The sequence below is a fragment of the Podarcis bocagei genome (assembly GCF_964188305.1).
Source record: "Podarcis bocagei genome assembly, chromosome: 17".
Taxonomy (NCBI): Eukaryota; Metazoa; Chordata; class Lepidosauria; order Squamata; family Lacertidae; genus Podarcis; species Podarcis bocagei.
This window is the reverse complement of record NC_138143.1, coordinates 8,272,532-8,294,502: the sequence shown is the minus strand read 5'-3', so window position 1 is coordinate 8,294,502 and position 21,971 is coordinate 8,272,532. Positions and strand designations below refer to the sequence as shown.

Genomic DNA, 21,971 nt, shown 5'->3' with positions numbered 1-21,971 from the left:
AAAGGTCTATCTGGTAGCCCAGAAAAATAAACAGTTTAACTCTATGTTTGGCAGAAATAAGTAGGTAAGTAAGTAGGTAAAGAGACGCGGGTGGTGCTGTGGGTTAAACCACAGTGCCCTCCATAACCACCTCTCTCATCAGCCCTGTTTAACACCGTTTGAGTATTTGTCTGGCTGGAATAAGGGACGCAGGTGGTGCTGTGGGTTAAACCACAGAGCCTAGGACTTGCTGATCAAAAGGTCAGCGGTTCAAATTCCTGCGACAGGGTGAGCTCCCTTTGCTCAGTCCCTGCTCCTGCCAACCTAACAGTTTGAAAGCACGTCAAAGTGCAAGTAGATAAATAGGTACCGCTCCGGCGGGAAGGTAAACGGCGTTTCCGTGTGCTGCTCTGATTCGCCAGAAGCGGCTTAGTCCTGCTGGATACATGACCCGGAAGCTGCACGCCAGCTCCCTCGGCCAATAAAGCAAGATGAGTGCCGCAACCCAAGTCGGTCACGACTGGACTTAATGATCAGGGGTCCCTTTACTTTTTAAGTAGGTAAACTCAGGGTTATTTTTCTAGAAAACACTTCCACGAACACCTCCTTTGTTCTCTTAGAATGGCAATGGTGTGCACATGAGATGTGCCAGAACTGTCGAGTTCTGGCTGGAAAAAAAGCCCTGGGTAAACCTCTTCCTTGGTCTGTACCAAGGATGTGGGGGTGGGGATTCTCATGTTTGAACTTTCCCCCGTGTTATGAATACCTCCTTGAGAGACCTGAGAGGCATTGGTATTGCGGACAATACGGACCCTTGTGTAACTGTTTCCTTACATTTATAGGCAATAATCCTTAATATAATCCCACATTAAAGGGGAGGGCCAAATTCAATAGTAGAACACTTTCTTTGCATGAAGATTCCCAAGGAGAACTGGGATTCACTTCCTGAAACCCTGGACAGCTACTGCCAGTTGCTGTGTAGATGATACTGTCCTAGATAGAGGACCGTTCTCTGACAGCACTTTATAATAGAGGACCGCCCTCTGCAAACGAGGGCCCTCTAGGTCATGGGTAGGCAAACTAAGGCCTGAGGGCCGGATCCGGCACAATCACCTTCTAAATCTGGCCTGCGGACGGTCCAGGAATCAGCGTGTTTTTACATGAGTAGATCGTGTGTTTTTATTTAAAATTCATCTCTGGGTTATTTGTGGGGCTTGCCTGGTGTTTTTACATGAGTAGAATGTGTGCTTTTATTTAACATGCATCTCTGGGTTATTTGTGGGGCATAGGAATTCGTTCATCCCCCCCCCCAAAAAAAATAGTCTGGCCCCCCACAAGGGGGACAGTGGACCGGCCCCCTGCTGAAAAAGTTTGCCGACCCCTGCTCTAAGTGGATTGTACATCCGGGTGAGATCTGCTCGCCTCCCCCTTTGCTGCCTTCACATAGCTGAGGTGGCCTTACGCAGCGCCACCACGACTCCCTGCTGCATAAGACTGTCTTTCATGCTGCGTTGGCAGCCAGAGCATCACTGAACTTTCCTTATCTCCCAGAATACTGTCCTTTCGGCCTGCTGAAGATAAGAGGCCTTGCTTCTCTGCCCTGCGATAAGAAATCCACCGCTTCCCCGGCCGCTGGCAAATGCCACCATCCAAGCCTTCTGCGACTGAGATAAACTTTGCCCCAAGTGCTGAATGGCTAGTTTGCCTTCAGCTGCATGATAAATGCAACATTCCCCCCCCCCAAAAAAGAGGAGCAATTACACACACACACACACACACACACACACACACACACACACACACTCTAACACCTCAACAAGCAAGAGACATTGTTGTTCTTTAATGAAATTTTATTAAGACTTTTCATAATACAATAAAAAAGGAACTAATCTAGACAAAAATTAAAAGAAAGAAAGAAGATGCAAAGTCCTCTTTCACAGGTACCGTATTTTTCGCTCTATAACACGCACCTGACCATAACACGCACGTAGTTTTTAGAGGAAAACAAGAAAAAAAAAATCTAAACGAAACAGTGGATGTATGATTTTTGTGGTTCATGCTGTGGCCACAGACATGTGATCTGACGGTGAGTTTGGGGTAGCCCAATGCAAAAATCCTGAGGATCCATGTGAATCCGTGCTTTGTGACCATGTTTTAAGTGGGGAGGGAAGGAAAAGCACTCAAGGGACAAGGAGCATGCGTGAGGTGTGTGGAGAAGGATGCTGCTAATAATGCAGAAGAGGGGTATAAGGGGAGAAGGCTCCTCTCCTCTCCCGCTTTGCTCCTTTAAAACAAGCAGGCTCTGCTTCTCTCCCTCCTCCCCGGCTTAGAGAGCTGAAAAGTTTTGCTGCTATTTAGCGAGCTGAGTGGGGAGGAGAGAGGGACAGAGAGCACGGTTTAAAGCAGCCAACCAGACAGGAGCCACTTACACCTGTGTAAGCGGCTCCTCTCCTGCTTTGCTGTTTCAAAGCGAGCCACGGAGGAGGGAAGGAAGGGGAACCATGGATCCTCTGCTCATGACTGCAGCAGATCCCCCCCCCCCGCCACCCATAGGCATTCGCTCCATAACACGCACAGACATTTCCCCTTACTTTCTAGGAGGGAAAAAGTGAGTGTTATGGTGCAAAAAATACGGTATATCTTAACCTTTGTTCAAGAAAGAAAAGGTGAGCTCCCACAGCCCTCACCTGGGAGCTTTCCTTTCTTCCCCTGGCCTCCCACCCTCGGAGATTTCCCCTTCCCATCCTCTCACACAGGGTCCTCCAACAATCCATCACCTTCATCTGCGTGCAATTCCCTCATTACCCCAAAGCAGAGGGCAACAACAGCAACACCAGAAAATAAATCAAAACAGAAGCAAGAACAGAGCAGAAAAGGAAAAGAACTAATAACAAAGATATAAGAATAATAAAGGAATGGAAAGATAATAAAAGAAAAATAGATAAGGAAAAGGAAAGAATACAAATAAAAAGGACTTCCAACTATCGAGTTTGTCAGTTATATATACAATATTTCTTCAAAATATTTGAAATGTTCATTCCAGAATGGTGTGCAACTGTTCCTCCTTCTGCTAGGTGATCTTTTTCCAATACTCAATTCTGGACATCTCAAGTTCTTTGTCCTTCTACACAAAAAGTCTAAAAGAGGTTCTCTGAATACTATTATTGATAAAGGTTCATCATAGTCTTTCTCCAGTCCAACATAACAGCTTTGACTCCAGTACTGAGGAACCATACATCCTTGATCTTTATTCCCTCTTTCCCAAGTACTCTTTTAACTTCTCCAAGAGACATTTTTGGAGTTCCTACTTGGTTGGGAGAGGGAGCAAAAAGGGGCAGGAATAGGGTGTTTGCAAGCTTTTTCGACTATGCGCAATTTCACCCATGCACGCAATGACCTGGAGCGCAATCCCTGAACAAACGGGGAGTTGCCTGTATACACACACTCCCTCTTGCTCACTTCAGGATAGGGACATCATTTTTCAACTCTTTTCGTTCATCTGTCTTGCACAAGCTCCTCCTATTTTGTTAACCTAAAAGGAAGTCTAAAGTTTCTATCTTACCACCTTGTGGTACATGACCTTTAAACACACCCACATCTGAGCCCACCCCAGAGAACCCACCCACCATATGTGAGAGGAGGGAGTCTATGCATGTACAGGAAATACGGAAGCATGGGTCGGGGTGGGGGGAAACAATAGGTGGTAGGAAACAAAGCTAAAACCCTGCTACGGTGTCCCATAACACGCTTCTGAGATTTAAAAAAAACAGACTTGCAGCAGCAATTAGCTTGTGCCGTTTTGATCTCTGTCACATGTATAGATGATCTCTGCACTTGAAACTCCAAATTCATTTTTAAAAATTTATTTCATAAATTTGCTTGACTATAAAACAAAAACTTCAAAGCAGTTTACAAAAAATAAAACAGTAGAATCAAGAAAAAATTATGACCCAATTTTAAAACATACAAAAGTTAAACTACTAAAACAGACTAAAATCACCTCCTTTCCAAGAATGTTTTTGTTGTTGCTGTTGTTTAGTCGTGTCCGACTCTTCGTAACCCCATGGACCAGAGCATGCCAGGCAATCCTGTCTTCCACTACCTCCTGCAGTTTGGTCAAACTCATGCTGGTAGCTTCGAGAACACTGTCCCACCATCTTGTCCTCTGTTGTCCCCTTCTCCTTGTGTCCTCAATCTTTCCCAACATCAGTATCTTTTCCAGGGAGTCTTCTCTTCTCATGAGGTGGCCAAAGTATTGGAGCCTCAGCTTCAGGGTCTGTCCTTTCAGTGAGCACTCAGGGCTGATTTCCTTAAGAATGGATAGGTTTGATCTTCTTGCAGTCCATGGGACTCTTAAGAGTCTCCTCCAGCACCAAAGAGTACATTGAAGGCACCTGACTGATCTCAATGGGCAGGGAGTTCCAAAGTGCAGGTGCCGCCACACTAAATGAGTTCTGACAAATATGGAACGGGTATTGTGTGGCATTTGTAGTAGTGCTAATTCTGCCTATTAAACCAGTTGAGTGGGCATATGTGGGGTAAGGCAATCTTGTACGTAAACTGGTCCCAAGTTGTTAAGGTCTTTATATGCTAACAATAACCCCTTGATGTTGACCTGGGAGCAAATCGGCAACCAGTGGAGATCTCTGCGCACAGGTGTTATATGCTGGCAAGGCCTCACTTCTGTCAGCAATCATGCTGCTGCAATCTGTAATAACTGCAGCTCCCAAATCAAGCATGGAAGAGTTTGATGCAAAATGATGGCCAAGGTATTTAACGGCATAGCTGCTAAACAACTGGGATCTACTGCAAACCACCCAGAGATCTACCATTAGATATCGCTCTAGCTTTCGTTCACCTGTGGCCTAGGTCAGGTGAAACTGTCCTATCAAGTGCATAGGCTAAAATTTGGACTGCTTAGGCCCCAGGAACTGAACTGTCAGCCATGAAACTTTATCTCCCAATCCAATTTGGAGACATAGCATTTTGCCTTATCTTTACAATTCCTCTCCAAACAGCAGGCAGAATGATCTTGTATCTTAGCCCTAAGCACCACAGCACTGAGATCAACCCCCCTGCCTATTCTTTAACAGTACAGTGGTACCTCAGGTTAAGAACTTAATTCGTTCTGGAGGTCCATTCTTAACCTGAAACTGTTCTTAACCTGAGGTACCACTTTAGCTAATGGGTCCTCCTGCTGCCGTGCAATTTCTGTTCTCATCCTGAAGCAAAGTTCTTAACCCGAGGTACTATTTCTGGGTTAGTGGAGTCTGTAACCTGAAACGTCCGTAACCCGAGGTACCACTGTAAATGGCAACATTGCCACCCCCACCTCACTCCAATGCTGGGGTGGGAAGAGATGTTGCATTTTACTCTTAGTGCTAAGTTGGAAGATAAAAAATCCCTGTGACTGCTCATTAGATATTTTATAAAGTGCACCTGTATGTGCACACATGTGCATAAACATCGGCCAATAATTTGCTACAATTTATATCATTATGTACAGACATTGTGCTATATCACATATTGTGCTCACAATTTCATCTCTATGCATTCTCACTTTCCATTAGGGGTATGAGAGCGGGAAAACACTTCCCCCAGCTTTTGTGTCCAGATTTTCACTTTTTGAAATACGTCAACCCTATCACACTGCCTCTAACTTGCCTTTTCTCTAAACTAAAAAGTACCAAACTCTACAACTTTTCTTCATAGGGGTGGCACTTTTCTGAATCTTTTCCAATTACACAATATCCTTTTTGAGGTGAGGAGACCAGGACTGTACACAGTACTCCAAATGGCATTATGATACTGACAGTTTTATTTTTCAGCTCCTTTCCTAACAATCGCTAGCATGGAGTTTGCCTTTCTCACAGCCACCGCACCCTGGGTCCATTATCATTATCTGCCACCTCCACCTCACATCCCCATGGGCGTGTACGTGAAATTAATATTTTTTGCTCCAACAATATTTTAATCCATGTTTCCACTGAGCTGGAGCAAATGGTCCTTTCAGTTTTATAGTAAGGTACCACACACTTACAACTATCGCAGGCATATCCATATTGCAGAGCTGCTTCTGACACAGGGCGTGGGTAACACAGTGAAGCGACGAGCACGCGCGCCACCTACTTGCCTTTAAACCGGGCTCGCCTGCCAATTATGAACTACAATTCCCAGCATGCCACAAGATGCGCATGCGCCCCAACCTCATGTCTAAGGAGTCAGTTTCGACGGACGCGTCAGTTTACTGACAAGGCCTCCGGCCAATAGGAAGTTGCCAACTCCCAATTCGTTACAGCCGCCCATTGGGCTCGCCCTTTCTACTAGACAGACAGGCCTCTAGTCAAATCCATGTTGCGGAATGCCTGACTGGCCAATAAAAGGGTGAAGTATCCGGTGAGGGGCGCGGCTTTCGAACCAACGGAGAGGAGGAAGCGCCGACAAGTGACTGACAGCAGTACAGCCCAATGGGCCATCGACACCGTCCAATCGGCGCCGGGAGCCGCCTATTTCCCCCTCCCTTCCCCTCCCCTCGCCGAGGTGGGTAGCAACAGTTGCCCCGGTGAGGGAACACGGAGGGCGCCATAGCCACCGTAGTCGTGGCGACCAGGAAACCCGGCAACAACAACAACAACCGCCCACCCTCTCTTCCTCAGCGCGATTCCCGCCAAAATCGAGAAAAGGCACGACAGCCGCGACTCCGTCCCCGCCCTCCCCCTGAGGGGACGCGGCCTCGCGGGGCCGGGACGGTCCAGGTGGGTCCGAGTCCGTTTCCCCTCCTCCCCCCCCCCACCGCTGCAAAATGGCGGGGCCTGCGCTCCCGCTTGACTCCCCGAGGCAGCCGAGGAGGATGAAGCGAGTGAGCGGCGGCATTTCTCCGGGCTTTGGCCCCCGCGGCGGCGGCCACTCCAAGCAGGGCTTGTCGGGAAAGGGCCCAGGCCCTGACAGGAGGGGCTTCGGCGCTCCGCAGTGATTGGTGGGCGGGCGGACCAATAGGCGCCGGCTGAGGCCCTGAGATTAGCCAATCGAGTTTACGGGGAGGCGGGCGTCGACTGCTCCCTCATAGACACGGAGAGAAAAACAGTGACTCACGGACGCGTCATGGCGTCGCAGTGACGTCAAGTGGAGTAGTGTTTTCCCCCCCCTGTTTGGTTAAAAATGAATGTGACGTCGCACAGCAGTAATAAATGAATAATAATAAAAAATCACTGCCTCCCTTCGTGGTTAAATATCAATGGGTAGTAGTAACGGCACAGAATTCAGAGAGTACTCTGATGTAAAGCAAAACATTGGTGCCTTTATGGTGTTTTGGGAGGAATGATGTCATAGTGACTCCATAAGTGAGATTTTTATGGGAAGAGTCCATAGGTCAGTAGATAAAGGGATTCTGAAGGTTCAGGGTTCAATCTAATTTAAAAAGAACCTCAAGCTTCTGAAATATTGGCTGTCTGGGGCCTTAGAGAGCTGCAGTTAGGCGATGGTTAGTACTGACCTAAAGATGTACCAGTGGCCTCCCCAATTATGAGTCAGTTACTTATATTTGACACATATTAAAGGGCTGGAAGGCTATATCTCAGTACAGAGAAAGGACCTGCTTTCTATGCAGAAGTTATTACGTCCAGTCGATGGCATCTCCCATTAAGGGATCATAGATAGTCTGAGAAAGATTTTGAGAACTGAAGTGAGTGTGGGTAGGCATTAATGGTCTTATTTGTGCTAATTCACAATAAACAGACTTGTTGCTACTTCAAACGAGCACTTTTAATAAATTTCTACCTGGCTTGGTCAGTCCTGGTTGGGAGGGGAAGAGCAAGAGCACACCATAACTTCCTGATTCAGATGCAATTGGGAACTAATTGAAGTGTTGTGTCAGAGGGGACAAGGAAGTGCATCAACATAGGGTTTGTTCCCATCCAGGTTTATGGAATGTTTGGAACTGATATATTCTCAGCATCCAGAGGCTACTTAAAATAGTGAACCTTTTGGCTGCCTTGTGTTGTTTATATGAAAAAGCAGAGTAGAAATTTAAAAATAATTAATAAACATGTAGTTGTCCTCCTTGGGCATTTGACCTGTATCCCCTGAAGAGCAACTAATGGGTTGTTGAGGGTGGGAGGAGCTGAAGCTGCCATATCTACTTTTCCTGGTCCTTTCTTTTGGACTGGATTATAGTATTGGACTTCAACATGACTTATGGTTCTTCCTGTTACAGGCCAGTTTGGCCTGTAGCCCAATTGTTTACATGCTAAAGGATACATTATACTTACTAGATGATGTGACTTGGGTATGTATGAGAATTTTTCCATCCCCCCTGTGTCCCAAAATGTATTAATTATATGCCATCAAAACACTCTTTTATCTTGAGTTCAACTAACAGCTGAAAACCAGCAGCTGAAATCACATTGTTACTTGCTCATAGCAGCTGCTGCAGGGACAGAAATTACAGCGAGTCAGTTATATGACAGCCCAGGTTGTAGCTCCATCCAAACATGGTTGCATCACAGAAAAGATGGAATTTGTGCCGTGTGGGCAGGGCTGTCACGTGGAAGCTGCAGCCAGGACAGCCATAGCACACAGCTTTAACTTTAGCTCCTAATTGATTGATTCCTTCCATCCATTAAGTGGTGAAGGCAAAATTTTGGAGGCCTAAGACAGTGTCCTGATATATTAAAGAATCTGATAAATGTATTCTTTTGACTATATGGCATGATGTATTGTTGCCCAGATTTAAAATACTATTCAGTTATTGTATTGGAAAGGAGGTAAGTTTTAGTATACAGCAACTGTATTCTTTAGACCAAGAGTAGACTCTGGAATACTTTCAGACAGCATCCTGCCAACAAAACTGAGACAATTCAGGAAAATATGGATAAAGACTCATTGTGCCTGGAAAAATGTGCTTATTTTGGCACTAGTTCAGGTAAGCTGGGAATGGATTTTAACTTTCTGTCTCCATTTTCCAGTGATGTATGTTTGCCTTGGCTCCTGGCCTATAATATCTGTATACGTTTCAATGCAGGAATTTAAAATTCTCTGCGTGAGAAGGCATATGATAATGGTGATAATGAAATGTTGTACAGTATCTCAAAAACAAGACAAGCTACTAAGAATGCAAGGAGAACACAGTGACAGCCTTTTTCATTCCTAACCTTTCTCTTGTCCCGAGGGAATGTTACCAGCTTTTCAACTGTATCTTTAACAACAGCCGGAGATGTAGGCATTAGGTGGTGATAATGCTTATCTCTATGCCTTGGGAAACTTAACCTGCAGATATGTGTACAACAAGCCACTGTTGGCACAAGAGCAGTTCATACTTTTTGATCAGTTGGCAACCCTATCAATAGGGGTGCCCATTCTGCCTTGGAAGGTCACTAGTTCCACAGCTGAGGAGTTCTAGTTTGTGCTGTAAGAGAGCCTTCCCTAAAATCAAAATTTTTCTGTTTCACATTCAGCCCAATTTTAAGCACTTCTACTTGACAGTAAACCTACTTGCTTTTAGTGATATTTGCTTCCAAATAAGTCAGTGATGTGATGCAGAAATTTTTCTAGTGCTTTATTTTCTCTTTGATGAGTTCATTAATAAATGGATAATAATAAATGGATAATAAATGGATGTCAGTTGCAAATAAATATTTGGCAAGCTTTTCCATTTCAAAGTTGTAAGCTATTTTGCTTGGATTTAGTCAACAAAAACACTCTCTGAGGCAACAGAAAATTCCTAGTGTGGTGTGTTTTGCAAATTTGGTGAGCATCCCCTCTATGCCTTCATCCAAGTTATTTATAAAGATACTGAACAACAACAGGCCCAGGACAGCATCCTGCAGCACCCCACTTGTCACTTTTCCCCTGGAATGACGAGAAACCATTGGTGAGCACTCTTTGGGTTCAGTCAGTCAACCAGCTAAAAATCCACATAGAACCTAGGGCAGGCATAGGCACTCGGCCCTCCAGATGTTTTGGGACTACAATTCCCATCATCCCTGACCACTAGTCCTGTTAGCTAGGGATCATGGGAGTTGTAGGCAAAAAACAGCTGGAGGGCCGAGTTTGCCTATGCCTGACCTAGGCCCTGGAAATAATCCTCCGTCAGCAGCAGTGCCAAATGTATTGGTTGCCTGTGGTCTTGCACAGCTCCTGTTTATTCAGTTGGAGTTTGTGTGATTTCCCACCCAGTGGATTATGCCAAAAACATTTCTGAAAAGCTCTCTGTCTAGAATAATGTCATTCCCTGCTTTGGACAGAGACCCTTTTGAGCCCTTTTGAACATGTGTGTCATATACAGCAAGACTAAACCTTTCAGTTTAATTATCTACCCTGCTGCTGCTGCTTAAGAAGCAGTATTTTCAGTGAGATCTCATGAGATCTTGTGGAGCACACAAGCTCTCATGAGAATTCTGTGAAATTGGCACCAATGCAAGTGGTGGAGGTGGGTGGTGGGGGACAGCAGCAGGGCAGGGGGGCATTTCCCGTTTCACCTTCAGCAGCGAAATGGGATGCAATGCCCCTGGTTTCTTCTTAAGCCCTAAAGAAATAAGAATGTTGTCTGCATTCAGACATCTGTGTTCCTTCTCAGAGATGGCTGCAATTCAAGAGGTGAATCCAACAAGTGACATAGATATGGTTTCTCTGCTGCCAAGTCATGTTTGACAGTCAGTGCAGGATTGCTTCCCCTCTCTTTTTGTATAATGATACCATCAGCTGCAGGCCAGAGAGTGCTTCCTGTTCCCCCTCCTGTTTGTGGAGTTCTGTGGATAGGAATAGTTGCTTGTTTTATGAAAAGGAGAACATGGTTAATGTGAGCAGCAAGAGTCAGCAGAGCCTCTGAAGCTAGCAACTTGCCAAGAGTTTGTGCTTCAGATATAATGGACCATGTCTGCCAGTGAGAGTCTTGAGTACACAGTTCTGATTGGGATCAGGCCCAGTTGTTCTTCGCTGTGACTCTCTGAATCTAAAAACAGCCGGGTCATTTCCAAGTTTGGCTTGTTCCAAAAGGAGTGACCAAGTGTATTGGAACCTTTGGAATGTAGCTTAAGCAGAGAACTGCGCTGTGGATGACATGATCCTGTCTCTCTTGACTCCATTGGCATGAAGGTAAAGTCTAGCTACCAGCACATTTCCAAAGGGGAGAAAAGTCAAGAAGGGATACTTGTTTGGAACTAGGACTGAAAAAACTTGGTCAGATTCCCAGCAGCCTCCATCATGGTTTTAGACATCAGCCCTCTACAGGGCTGAACAAAATATACTTAGAATTGAATGAGTATTGACATTTTATTCGCACTACTTTCATAGCATACCGGAAGAAAGAGTATGAATTTAAGTATAGAACTATGAAAAATGTAGTGGTATTAGAGAGCTGCTGTCACTCAGAGTAGATAGTCCTGGGCTACAGGTGACTAGTGGTCTGACTCAAAATAAGTCAGCTTCAGATGTACATAGCCAACAGGTTGCCAAACTGTGTAACTCAAAATATTATTAAGATTGTTTTGCACATTTAATTGAGGATAGAAAAATTGAGGAAGGCAGCTTTATCCCAGACCTTACAATTTTCACCAGTAGATTCTTGGAAACTTGACAGCTCAGAAGCAAGACTTGAAGCCATAAATAACCAGTAGCAGACAGAGAGGCGAAGTGATTTCTCACTTCACCTGACTTCTGGTTGCCTGTGTTGCTGCTGTGATGAGGTAAGTGTGGTGCAATCCTATGCTCCTGCTGGTGGGTTTGCACTACACTGACCTCACTGCCATCTTGCCTTTCCCTTTTCTGCCCCAGTATCCATCAGCAATGTGAGTGACGAGGTCTGATGAGTACTGCTGCCTCACCCTGCTTTCTGCTGCTGGAAATACCAGTGCTAATAGGACAGCCACTTTGCCCATACAGTTAAGTGCACAGCAGTTTCTTTCCCCCATATTATAACTAGCTGGAAGGGAGTGAGGAAAATTGAGTTTCATTATTTTACAAAAGCTTCCTTACCTGGTTATCTAGGAATAATCATTGCTGGGGCTCACACAGGTGGCTGCTTACAAGTCTGAGTCATATTTCTCATACCGTGTTCCGACTAGAGTCCATTGAAGAACACATTTTAAACTGGGCTCCCAATCCTTGTGTAAAAATAAACAGGCAAAATTCTCATTTTCTTACATACATGCTACACTTTCAATTCCAGAGGAGGCCAGATCACCCACTAAAAAGAAATGATCCCTTACAGTGGCAGCTGCCCTAACCTGGATCTCACTGTAGCACCAAGTCCACTGCATCTCCAGGAGCAATGCTGAATCAGTCAAGCTGGACATTTCAAGAGAACAGTATTTTCAGTCTTGGTGTTTGAACTGCTAAGTGTCTTCTCCCTTCTGCCAAGCGCAGAAGGAGCAGCTCTGTGTCACTATGGGTGTAAGGAAAAGTCTGTACAATGGAAAAGAATAAATAGGCCACAGGAAGAATGGTCTCCTGCTGGCAGTGATTACTATAAGATAGGGTCGTCATATTTCAAGCAGTAAAAATCTTTTTGTTTTGGAAATTTGAAGTTTTTGGCTATTTTTAAGGAAATTCAGCAAAATCTAGACTTCTGACATGGGTTGCCATATGTCTGGATTTTCCAGGACATTTTCCACCCAGATATTCCTTCCGACTGTTGTATTCCGGCTATGTCTAGAAAATTCTGGATGTATGGCAGTAAGAAGGAAAATGTATACTGTTGAAGAGATTCACTACAGGAGTAACTGCAGGAGCACTTGGTTTTTCCTTGGCTCTCTATGTAAAGCTATGTCACAAATAGTGAGAGTTGGCCTGCAGTCATCCAGGACTAGCAATTTCTTGAGGCATCAGCCTCAATTTCTATAGTACAGGATGCCAATTTCTGGGTTTTTTAAGTCAACCGGCCTCTGGCATTGACCTTGAGGAGTAGTGCACCATTCAGATGGAACTGTCTTCTTTCTTACATTCCACAAAGGCTGCAGTTTTTTGTTTGGACACCCCCCCCCCCCGGCACAGATAGATACTGGAAAGCTAGTACAGTCATACCTTGGAAGCCAAATGGAATCTGTTCCAGAAGACTTTTCGACTTCCAAGGCGCAGCTTCGGATTGGCTGCAGAAGCTTCCTGCAGCCAATCGGAAGCTGTGGAAGCCCCGCTGGATGTTCAGGTTCCAAAAAACATTCGCAAACTGGAACACTCACTTCCGGGTTTGCGGCATTTAGGAGCCAAAACGTTCTACTGCTAAGGCGTTTGTCAACCAAGGTATGACTATACTTTTGCACCAACTACACTAATGGATCCATTGAAAAACAATACACTTTTTCTTGTACTCGTCAAGATATCCTCAAGATGCAAAGTAATAACAATAATTCACACACTTCAGAGAACATTTTCTGCATAGACCGGCTCTCTAATACATTATTCTGCACATATTGTTCCTATTCACACACTACCTTGTTACCAGTGTACCTTAAAAAGTGTGACATGTTCCTGATACTGGCCAGGACTGGTTAGTCATCCTCTTGTCAACTAAACCTGGATGTTGAACCAGTTCTTGAATGCACTCATCTTGAGTGGATGAGAATTATTAGAATTGAAGCTGAATCTTGCTAGGACAGAGACACTGTGGGTAAGTGGTTTTCAGGTCCAAGAACTGGGAAGCCTGCCTGTTCCAGAAAGGGTTGTGCTCCCTCTGAAAGAACAGGTCATCAGTTTAGGTCTGCTTTTGAAACCATCTTTGTCCATAGAGACTCAGGTGGCCTCTGTGTTGAAGAGCACCTATCATCTGCTTCAGTTGATGTGTCAACTGCATCCTTTCCAGGACAGGGATCACTTGGCCACTGTGACACATATGTTTGCAACCTCATGTCTGGAGTATTGTAATACACTCTGTGTGGGGCTTCGCTTGCAGCTGATCCAGAATAGTGCAGCCTGGGGGTTGCTCTTTATTCAGCATGCCGGTGCTGAGGAATCTGCCCTGGCCGCCTATTAGCCACAGAGCCAGTTTATTACTTACATAGAAAGCCCTAAATAACTCTGGACCAGGTTACAAAAAAAAACCTGCCTTCCTGTTCATCACCCAGTAAGGGCACTATGATCAGCCAGTGGAATACAGTTTTGCCATGGCCTGATGATTTTGCCTTACGTTAACATAGGGGTAGACTTTTTCCACTAGTGGCACAAGTGTTTTGGAATGCTTCCTTGCTGAAATACCAGAGTCCCCCTCAGTGTGGGCATTCTGCCAGCTCCTGAGGGGAAAAAACTGTTTAGGCAAGCATTTCCCTAAGCAGAAATTGTGATTTTATTGCTTTAACTGTTCTGTTTTTCAATTGTTCATTTAATTGTATATTTTAATTAAATATAATTTTATTGCTATTTTAATTATGGGTTGATTTTATAGTTGTAAACCACTTAGAAGATATTTTGGCATATAAGCAATACAGTGGTACCGCAGGTTAAGTACTTAATTCATTCCGGAGGTCCATTCTTAACCTGAAACTGTTTTTTAAAAAAGTAATATTTATTACTTTCCAACAATTTAGACATTACATAGAAGAAAAAAATACAATACAATACAAAAACAATACCTAACACTAAACTAACAAAAACAATTTAAAACACATCAAATAGTTTCAATCTTTCATTCACTTATTTCCATGACCTCCTCACACCTCCCTTTTTGTATTCCACTTCTATTAGTTGTTTCAGCAATTCCTTTCCATCTTCCTCTGTTTTCTATCCTATAATTATCTTAACACATTTTAACCTTATTTTCCCTTTAATTCTCTATTAATCTATTTATACTTAATTCCTTATAACATTTCTACTAACGCAATATAACTTCATTCCAACATTTTTCTAACATTCATTAATTTTACAATATTTCTGTAAATAGTCTTTGAACTTTTTCCAATCTTCTTCCACCGACTCTTCTCCCTGGTCTCGGATTCTGCCAGTCATTTCCGCCAATTCCATATAGTCCATCAACTTCATCTGCCATTCTTCCCGGGTGGGTAAATCTTGTGTCTTCCAATACTTCGCGATGAGTATTCTTGCTGCTGTAGTTGTATACATAAAAAAAGTTCTATCCTTCTTTGGCACCAATTGGCCGACCATGCCCAGGAGAAAGGCCTCTGGTTTCTTCAGGAAGGTATATTTAAATACCTTTTTCATTTCATTATAGATCATCTCCCAGAATGTCTTAATCCCTGGGCATGTCCACCAAAGGTGAAAGAAAGTACCTTCAGTCTCATTACATTTCCAACTTTTATTGTCGGGCAAATGATAAATTTTTGCAAGCTTGACTGGTGTCATGTACCACCTATAAATCATTTTCATTAAATTTTCTCTTAAGGCATTACATGCCGTGAATTTCATGCCTGTGGTCCATAACTGTTCCCAGTCAGCCATCATTATGTTATGTCCAACATCTTGTGCCCATTTAATCATAGCTGATTTCACCATTTTATCCTGAGTGTTCCATTTCAACAGCAAGTTATACATTTTTGACAAATTCTTAATTTTTGGTTCTAACAATTCTGTTTCCAATTTTGATTTTTCCACCTGGAAACCAACTTTTTTGTCCAAATTGTATGTCTCCATTATTTGATAATAATGGAGCCAATCTCGCACTCTATTTTTCAATTTTTCAAAACTCTGCAATTTTATTCTCTCGCCATCTTGTTCCAGAATTTCCCAATATTGCGGCCATTTGGCCTCCATATTGAGTTTTTTCTGTGCCTTCGCTTCCTTTGGTGACAACCATCTCGGGGTTTTCCTTTCTAACAAATCCTTATATCTTATCCAGACATTAAACAATGCTTTTCTAACAATATGATTTTTAAACGCTTTGTGTGCTTTTACCTTATCGTACCACAAGTATGCGTGCCAACTGAATACATTATTAAAACCTTCTAGGTCCAACACATCAGTGTTTTCAAGAACCAGCCATTCTCTCAGCCAGCAAAAAGCAGCTGATTCATAATAGAGCATAATAGGGCAAATCCACCTCTTTCTTTGGCATCAGTTAGTATCTTAAATTTTATTCGAGGCTTCTTGCCCTGCCAGACAAATCTGGAAATATATTTCTGCCACTTCTTGAAGCAATCCATCTTATCCAAAATTTGCAATGTTTGAAACAGAAACAGCATCCTTGGCAGCACATTCATTTTTATCACAGCAATTCGGCCTAACAAAGATAACTTCAAATTTGTCCATATTTCTAAATCCTTTTTCACTTCAATCCAACATTTTTCATAATTATCCTTAAATAAATTCACATTTTTAGCAGTCATGTTAACCCCCAAGTATTTCACTTTCTTAACCAATGTTAGACCTGTCTCCTCCTGAAACTTCTCTCTCTCATACACAGTTAAATTTTTCTCTAAAACCTTAGTTTTCATCTTGTTCAACTTAAAACCTGCTACCTGTCCAAATTATTGAGTCAGTTCCAAAACCCTTTTAGTACTAGATTCTGGCTCCTGTGAAGTCAATACTAAATCATCAGCAAATGCTTTCAGTTTGTACTGTTTAGCTCCCATCTTGTATACCTTTAACCTCTTGGTCCTTTCTAATCATATTTAACAAAACCTCAAGGACCGATATAAAGAGTAATGGAGAAATTGGGCAACCTTGTCGTGTCCCTTTCTCAATCTTAAACTCTTCTGTCACCACATTGTTCACAATTAATTTTGCCTTTTGTTCTGAATAAATTGCACCTATACCATTTTCAAAACCTTGGCCTACCCCCACCCCCTGTAGATACTTCTTCATAAAACTCCAAGAAATGTTGTCAAAAGCTTTCTCGGCGTCCACAAATATCAAGACTGCCTTAGTATTGATATTCACTTGAAGTTTTTCTAGAATATTAATTATATTCCTCATATTATCAGACAAATGTCTGCCCGGGAGAAAGCCCGCTTGGTCTTTATGAATTTCTTCTACTAACACCTTTTTTTAATCTTTTAGCCAAAATATCTGCAAAAATTTTATATTCCACATTAAGCAACGATATGGGGCGGTAGTTCTTGAGCTGTGTCTTTTCAGTCTCTGTTTTCGGCATAAGTGTAATATAAGCTTCCTTCCACGACTCTGGTGCCTTTCTCCCTTCCAATATTTCATTACAAACTTCCTTCAATGGTTGTATTAACCATTCTTTCAATGATCTGTAATATCTCAAAGTCAAACCATCTGGTCCTGGAGATTTACCTAGTTGCATGCTCTGGATGGCCCCTTCCACCTCCTGATCCGTTATTTTATAGTTCAACATTAGTTGTTTTTCCTGAGAGATTTTATGTAGTCCATTTGATTTCAAAAATAACCTGAAACTGTTCTTAACCTGAAGCACCACTTTAGCTAATGGTGCCTCCTGCTGCCGCCGGAGCACAGTTTCTGTTCTCATCCTGAAGCAAAGTTCTTAACCCAAGGTAATATTTCTGGGTTAGCAGAGCCTGTAACCTGAAGCGCATGTAACCTGAAGCGTATGTAACCTGAGGTACTACTGTATATAAATTAATAAACGAGAATAACAAATAATAATGTAAACCAAAGGTGTGTCTTAAAATACCCACTTGCATTCCCCTAAAGCTTCAGATTGAAAGTGAAGATTGGCAGTGGTGGGCAGCTATTTGCCCAAGAAACTAGTTTTTATTGATTTATCATACCATAGAATTCCTGAGTTTCCTGGAGGAGTTTGAAAACCACTGTGGTATGATATAAAACATAAAGGGCATCTGATTTCAGCCCTAAGCATAGCAATAAGAATGGTCTGAGTGTTCTTTTTACTATAATAAGAACAGATATGACTAAAAATAAAAATAGCACAGCTTATTTGGCGTAGTTTGTTGTCAGTAAGGGGACTTAGCCTAGATGTACCTCCCTTTTTGGGTTGTTCAGTACTAATTCAGAGGAATGCTTTTCCATAAATTAAGCCTATTTCTTTTCTATGTTTAATTTTCTTTGCATGTTTAATTTTCATCATACCCAGTTAGTAGATCATTGTAGTGCCTGGTGCACTTGAATTGCCCATTGTTCTTCTTGATAAGATGCTTCTCTGCTCATTACCAAGTGTTGGGCTATTGCCATTTGTTTCTTGGGTCCTGTTATTAGGGTTACACTGCCTCTGAAGGAGCAGGTACGCAATTTGTGGGTACTTCTCAATCCATTGCTGTGACTTGAGGCTCAGGTGGCCTCAATGGCTCAGAGTGCCTTCCATCAGCTTTGGCTGGTGCCCCAGCTACGCCCCTGTTTAGACAGGGATAGCCGAACTTCTGTTGTCTGTGCTCTGGTAACCTCTAGGTTAGATTACTGTAACGTGTTATACATTGGGCTTACTCTGAAGACACCTTGGAAACTTCAGCTGGTGCAGAATTCAGCAGCTGGGGCGAGACAATTTGAGTATACAGTGGTACCTCGGGTTACATACGCTTTAGGTTACATACGCTTCAGGTTACATACTCCGCTAACCCAGAAATAGTGCTTCAGGTAAAGAACTTTGCTTCAGGATGAGAACAGAAATTGTGCTCCAGCGGTGCGGCAGCAGCAGGAGGCCCCATTAGCTAAAGTGGTGCTTCAGGTTAAGAACAGTTTCAGGTTAAGTACGGACCTCCAGAACAAATTAAGTACTTAAACCGAGGTACCACTGTATAACACCAATCCTGGCCAGACTGCACTGGCCACCAATTAGTTTCTGGTCCTAGTTAAAAGTGCTAGTTTTGACCTATAAAGCCTTAAGTAGCTCAGGGCTGCAATACTTAAAGGACCACCTTTCCCCACATGAACCAACCCAGACCCTGTAACTATCAGCCTTTTCTGCAATGGTTCCCCATTTGTGGAATATTCTCCCAGGGAGGTTTGGCTGGTGCATTCACCTTTAGACTCCAGGCGAAAACATTCTTCTTCAACCAGGCCTTTGACTAATTAAACAATCTATGAACTTTTAAACTGGAGGTGATTGGGTGGGTATTGTTTCTGTTTGTTACTATGCTATGTAATTTTGTGTTTTTATATTTTAATAATCCTGGAGATTGTACAGCTTGTGATTCAGTCCTCAGTTTCTCGTATTTGACATGGGCTAAATGTGTTTGCTACTGATAGAATACTGAATTTCGGAAAGTTGTGAATGTGAAATACAACATGTACGGCCATTCAGAATACACTTGAGTAAATGCAAAGTGGTGTTCTCTGGTCTTCCAGATTTCTAGGCAGATCGTCTGCAGCATACCTGTTGCCACTCTTTTCTGTAATTGGCTGCAATTGGGTATTAAGCATGGTGTGTTATTAAGTTAGTGTTCAGTGAATAGAACTGTACGGAGCTTTTTCTGTCTATGGAATGCTTTATAATTGATTAATTTTTCCTTCTTTTTTGTTTTTATTTGTTTTTCCTCTTTTTTTTTTCTTCACCGAAAGGAAGCAAAAAAAAAGCCTTATTTATTATCATTTTCCCCACTGTTGGCATGGCAACACAGGCGTACGTTACAGAATTACAGGCAGCGCAACAACAGTCACAACAACAGCAACAGTCACAGCAACAGCCAGCAGCAACAGTGGCCACAGCAGCACCTGTGGTGGTGGCAGCAGCTCAGCAACAATATGTGGCAGAATTGCAAAGTGCGCAGCAGCAACAGCCTGCTTCGAAACAGTATGTCTCGGAAATCCCACCTCCCCAGACACAGGCTCCACCTACTGGGCAACAAACACCAACGCCAGCCCCACAGCAGTACATAGTAGTAACTGTTTCTGGTAAGTATGTGTGCGGCAAGGGGGAAAGGGTGTGTCCTGGTACCTGAACGGGTGAAGCATTTTACAGCCTGCAAAGGAGGCAAGTAGTCTGTAGAAAAACCCAGGGTCCTCCACTGACTCTGTTATCACAAAACAGTCACCTGTGGCAGAGGAGAGAGTCCCATCAGCAGCTATCTCTTGAACCAATCAAGGCATAAGCTCGTCAGTCTTCTCTTGAAAACTGTCAAGAATGGAGATCCCACCACATTCCTAGACAATGTGTTTGACTGATGAGCTACTTTTATTTTTTAATATATATAATTCCAACTCTACACTTCCATGAAAATGTCCTCAAATAGCTACCTTAAATTTGCCTTTGAATGATTTGCACCCATTGCTTCTTATCCTATCCTAAGTGGGCACTTTGGGGGGTGGGGAAACACAGATGGTTGTCTTTTGGTAGTTTTTTGGCAAATCCAGGTCTAGTCCTGAGAGATATGTGCAAATGGCATTAACTTACTTATTTGTTTTGGAACTTATTCATTATAGGCTTGGTATAGACCCTTCTTTCTGTGTGAGCCCCCCATTTAGAGTGCACAATTTTAACTGTATTTAAATATATCTCCCAGACCATCTTGAAAGCTTAGAGCAAGTAAGGTGTGTGTGTGTGTGTGTGTGTGTGTGTGTGTGCATCCATGTGTTTGTAAAATAGTTCCAACTAATTACTAGCTTAAACCTAACTCAAAAGTCAAGTTTAGTAAAAAAAAAAAGTTATTTCTTTGTGCTCATAAAAAGGATTGTCAGGCTCAATGTTTGATGGGTCTTAAAAGGAAGGTTATTTTCTAGGGGTTTTTTTGGCAGCCATTATGAGCAGCTCTTTCATTATGTCAACTTTTGCTTTTCAAACATTGAATGAATTTTTGTCCATAATAGTTCATAGGTTCAGGACATCTTTTCTCAAGTGGTCCTTCTCAGGCTGTGGCTATGCAGTATTATTTGCACCCTTCGTAACACCTAATTTGAACTGGCTTGCCATCTGAACACTGTGCATGCCAGCTTTCCTAGGCTTATTATCTGCACCAAGCCAGGGGTTCTCAAACTGACTATTAGAGCCAGTATGGCGTAATGGTTAGAGTGTTGGACTATGACCTGGGAGACCAGGGTTTGAATCCCCCCTCAGCCATGAAGTTCATTCAGCGTCCTTGGGCCAGTCACCATCTTTTAACCCAACCTACTTCACAGGGTTGTTGTGAGGATGAACTGGGAGGGGGGGAAACCATGTACACTACCTCAAGCTCCTTGGAAGAAATGGTGGCATGTAATAGTGGTATGTGGGGGTCCTGTCACTCAGCACAATAGTTCTGCATCCTTATCTTCAACTATCTGCAACATAGCATGCATCAACAAATTGACAAAACACCTTAACTGGCACTTTTAAATGTATTTGTTGGTGTGAATGAGAATTTGAATAGCAAGGAGCTTCTAGGGCACCTTGGTTGCAGATCGTCTCACTTTAGCAAGATTTTGGAAATACCTAATGGGCAATGATTTCAAAGTGGCATGGCAAAATCCAGCATACTGCTCTTTCAGAAAAACTTACCTCTAAGCTTCGATTTCCACGTGGGCATACAAAATTGGACAATTTTGTAGTAGCATGGTATAACTTTATCACCTATGTCAACAACAAGATAATTGGATATCGGATCCCCATCGCAATATGCTAAAATTTGGAATGCTTAAAGTTGCATCAGGATTTCGGCCCCTGCTAACCTGACTTTCTGATTATATGGTTTTTCCTGTCTTTTTAGTTGTTATTTATAAGCTGCCAGCACTCTTTTCTTTTCTCAGTTGTCATGGAAAAGCACAGCTGTCAGTCCACAAAAGGTCATGATGTTGGCAATGTTTTAAAATTTAGTCCCCTTAAAATTCTGTAAATTCCATAAATAAAGCATAAAAGATGCCCTACTCCACCCACAAAAGTTCTGCAGGTCAGCCTACTGCTTTTCAAGACAGACTAATAGGTATTTAAAAATATATATCCAGTAAAGGAACCAGAACAGAGATATGCTGGCTGCACAGGTCTAATAAAAGAAAAAGCAGTCATTTCCTAATCTTGGCTCTGGTGCAGATCCATAAAGTAGGGTCAGCAGCCTCACTTCAGGAAAAAAAACCCTGTAGGTTAATAAATTAGAATGTATATACAGAGTTGCAGTTGATAAAAGAGTTTTGCAGAATTCTTTCTGGCTCCAGCATCAACAATGAAGATTTGCATTTAGAACTTAAGTGTAGCAATGAGAATAGAA

General features: G+C 42.8%; 1 protein-coding gene and 1 long non-coding RNA gene across 8 annotated transcripts in view; one reads left to right on the top strand and one right to left on the bottom strand.

Moving 5' to 3' along the window:
• The first annotated feature begins 6,595 nt into the window (after positions 1–6,595).
• Positions 6,596–21,971, top strand: part of RFX1 (regulatory factor X1) — a 51,453-nt gene continuing 36,077 nt past the window's right edge. For all 3 annotated transcript variants that reach the window (XM_081175845.1, XM_081175847.1, XM_081175844.1), the window contains exons 1-2: positions 6,596–6,734; positions 19,357–19,689. In XM_081175845.1, coding sequence (XP_081031971.1) covers positions 19,404–19,689 — 286 coding nt within the window. In that variant the 5' untranslated portion in view covers positions 6,596–6,734; positions 19,357–19,403. The remainder of the gene's footprint in view (positions 6,735–19,356; positions 19,690–21,971) is intronic.
• On the bottom strand, positions 6,743–21,802 carry LOC308576501. 5 transcript variants are annotated; one of them, XR_014003268.1, is made up of 6 exons: positions 21,439–21,802; positions 20,958–21,051; positions 19,733–19,829; positions 14,096–14,198; positions 11,950–12,077; positions 6,743–10,724 (listed from the first exon to the last, which is right to left on the bottom strand). It is a non-coding gene; the product is annotated as an uncharacterized lncRNA (long non-coding RNA). The 5 variants fall into 5 exon arrangements; XR_014003267.1 differs by having other exon boundaries at positions 20,958–21,802; XR_014003269.1 differs by lacking the exon at positions 20,958–21,051.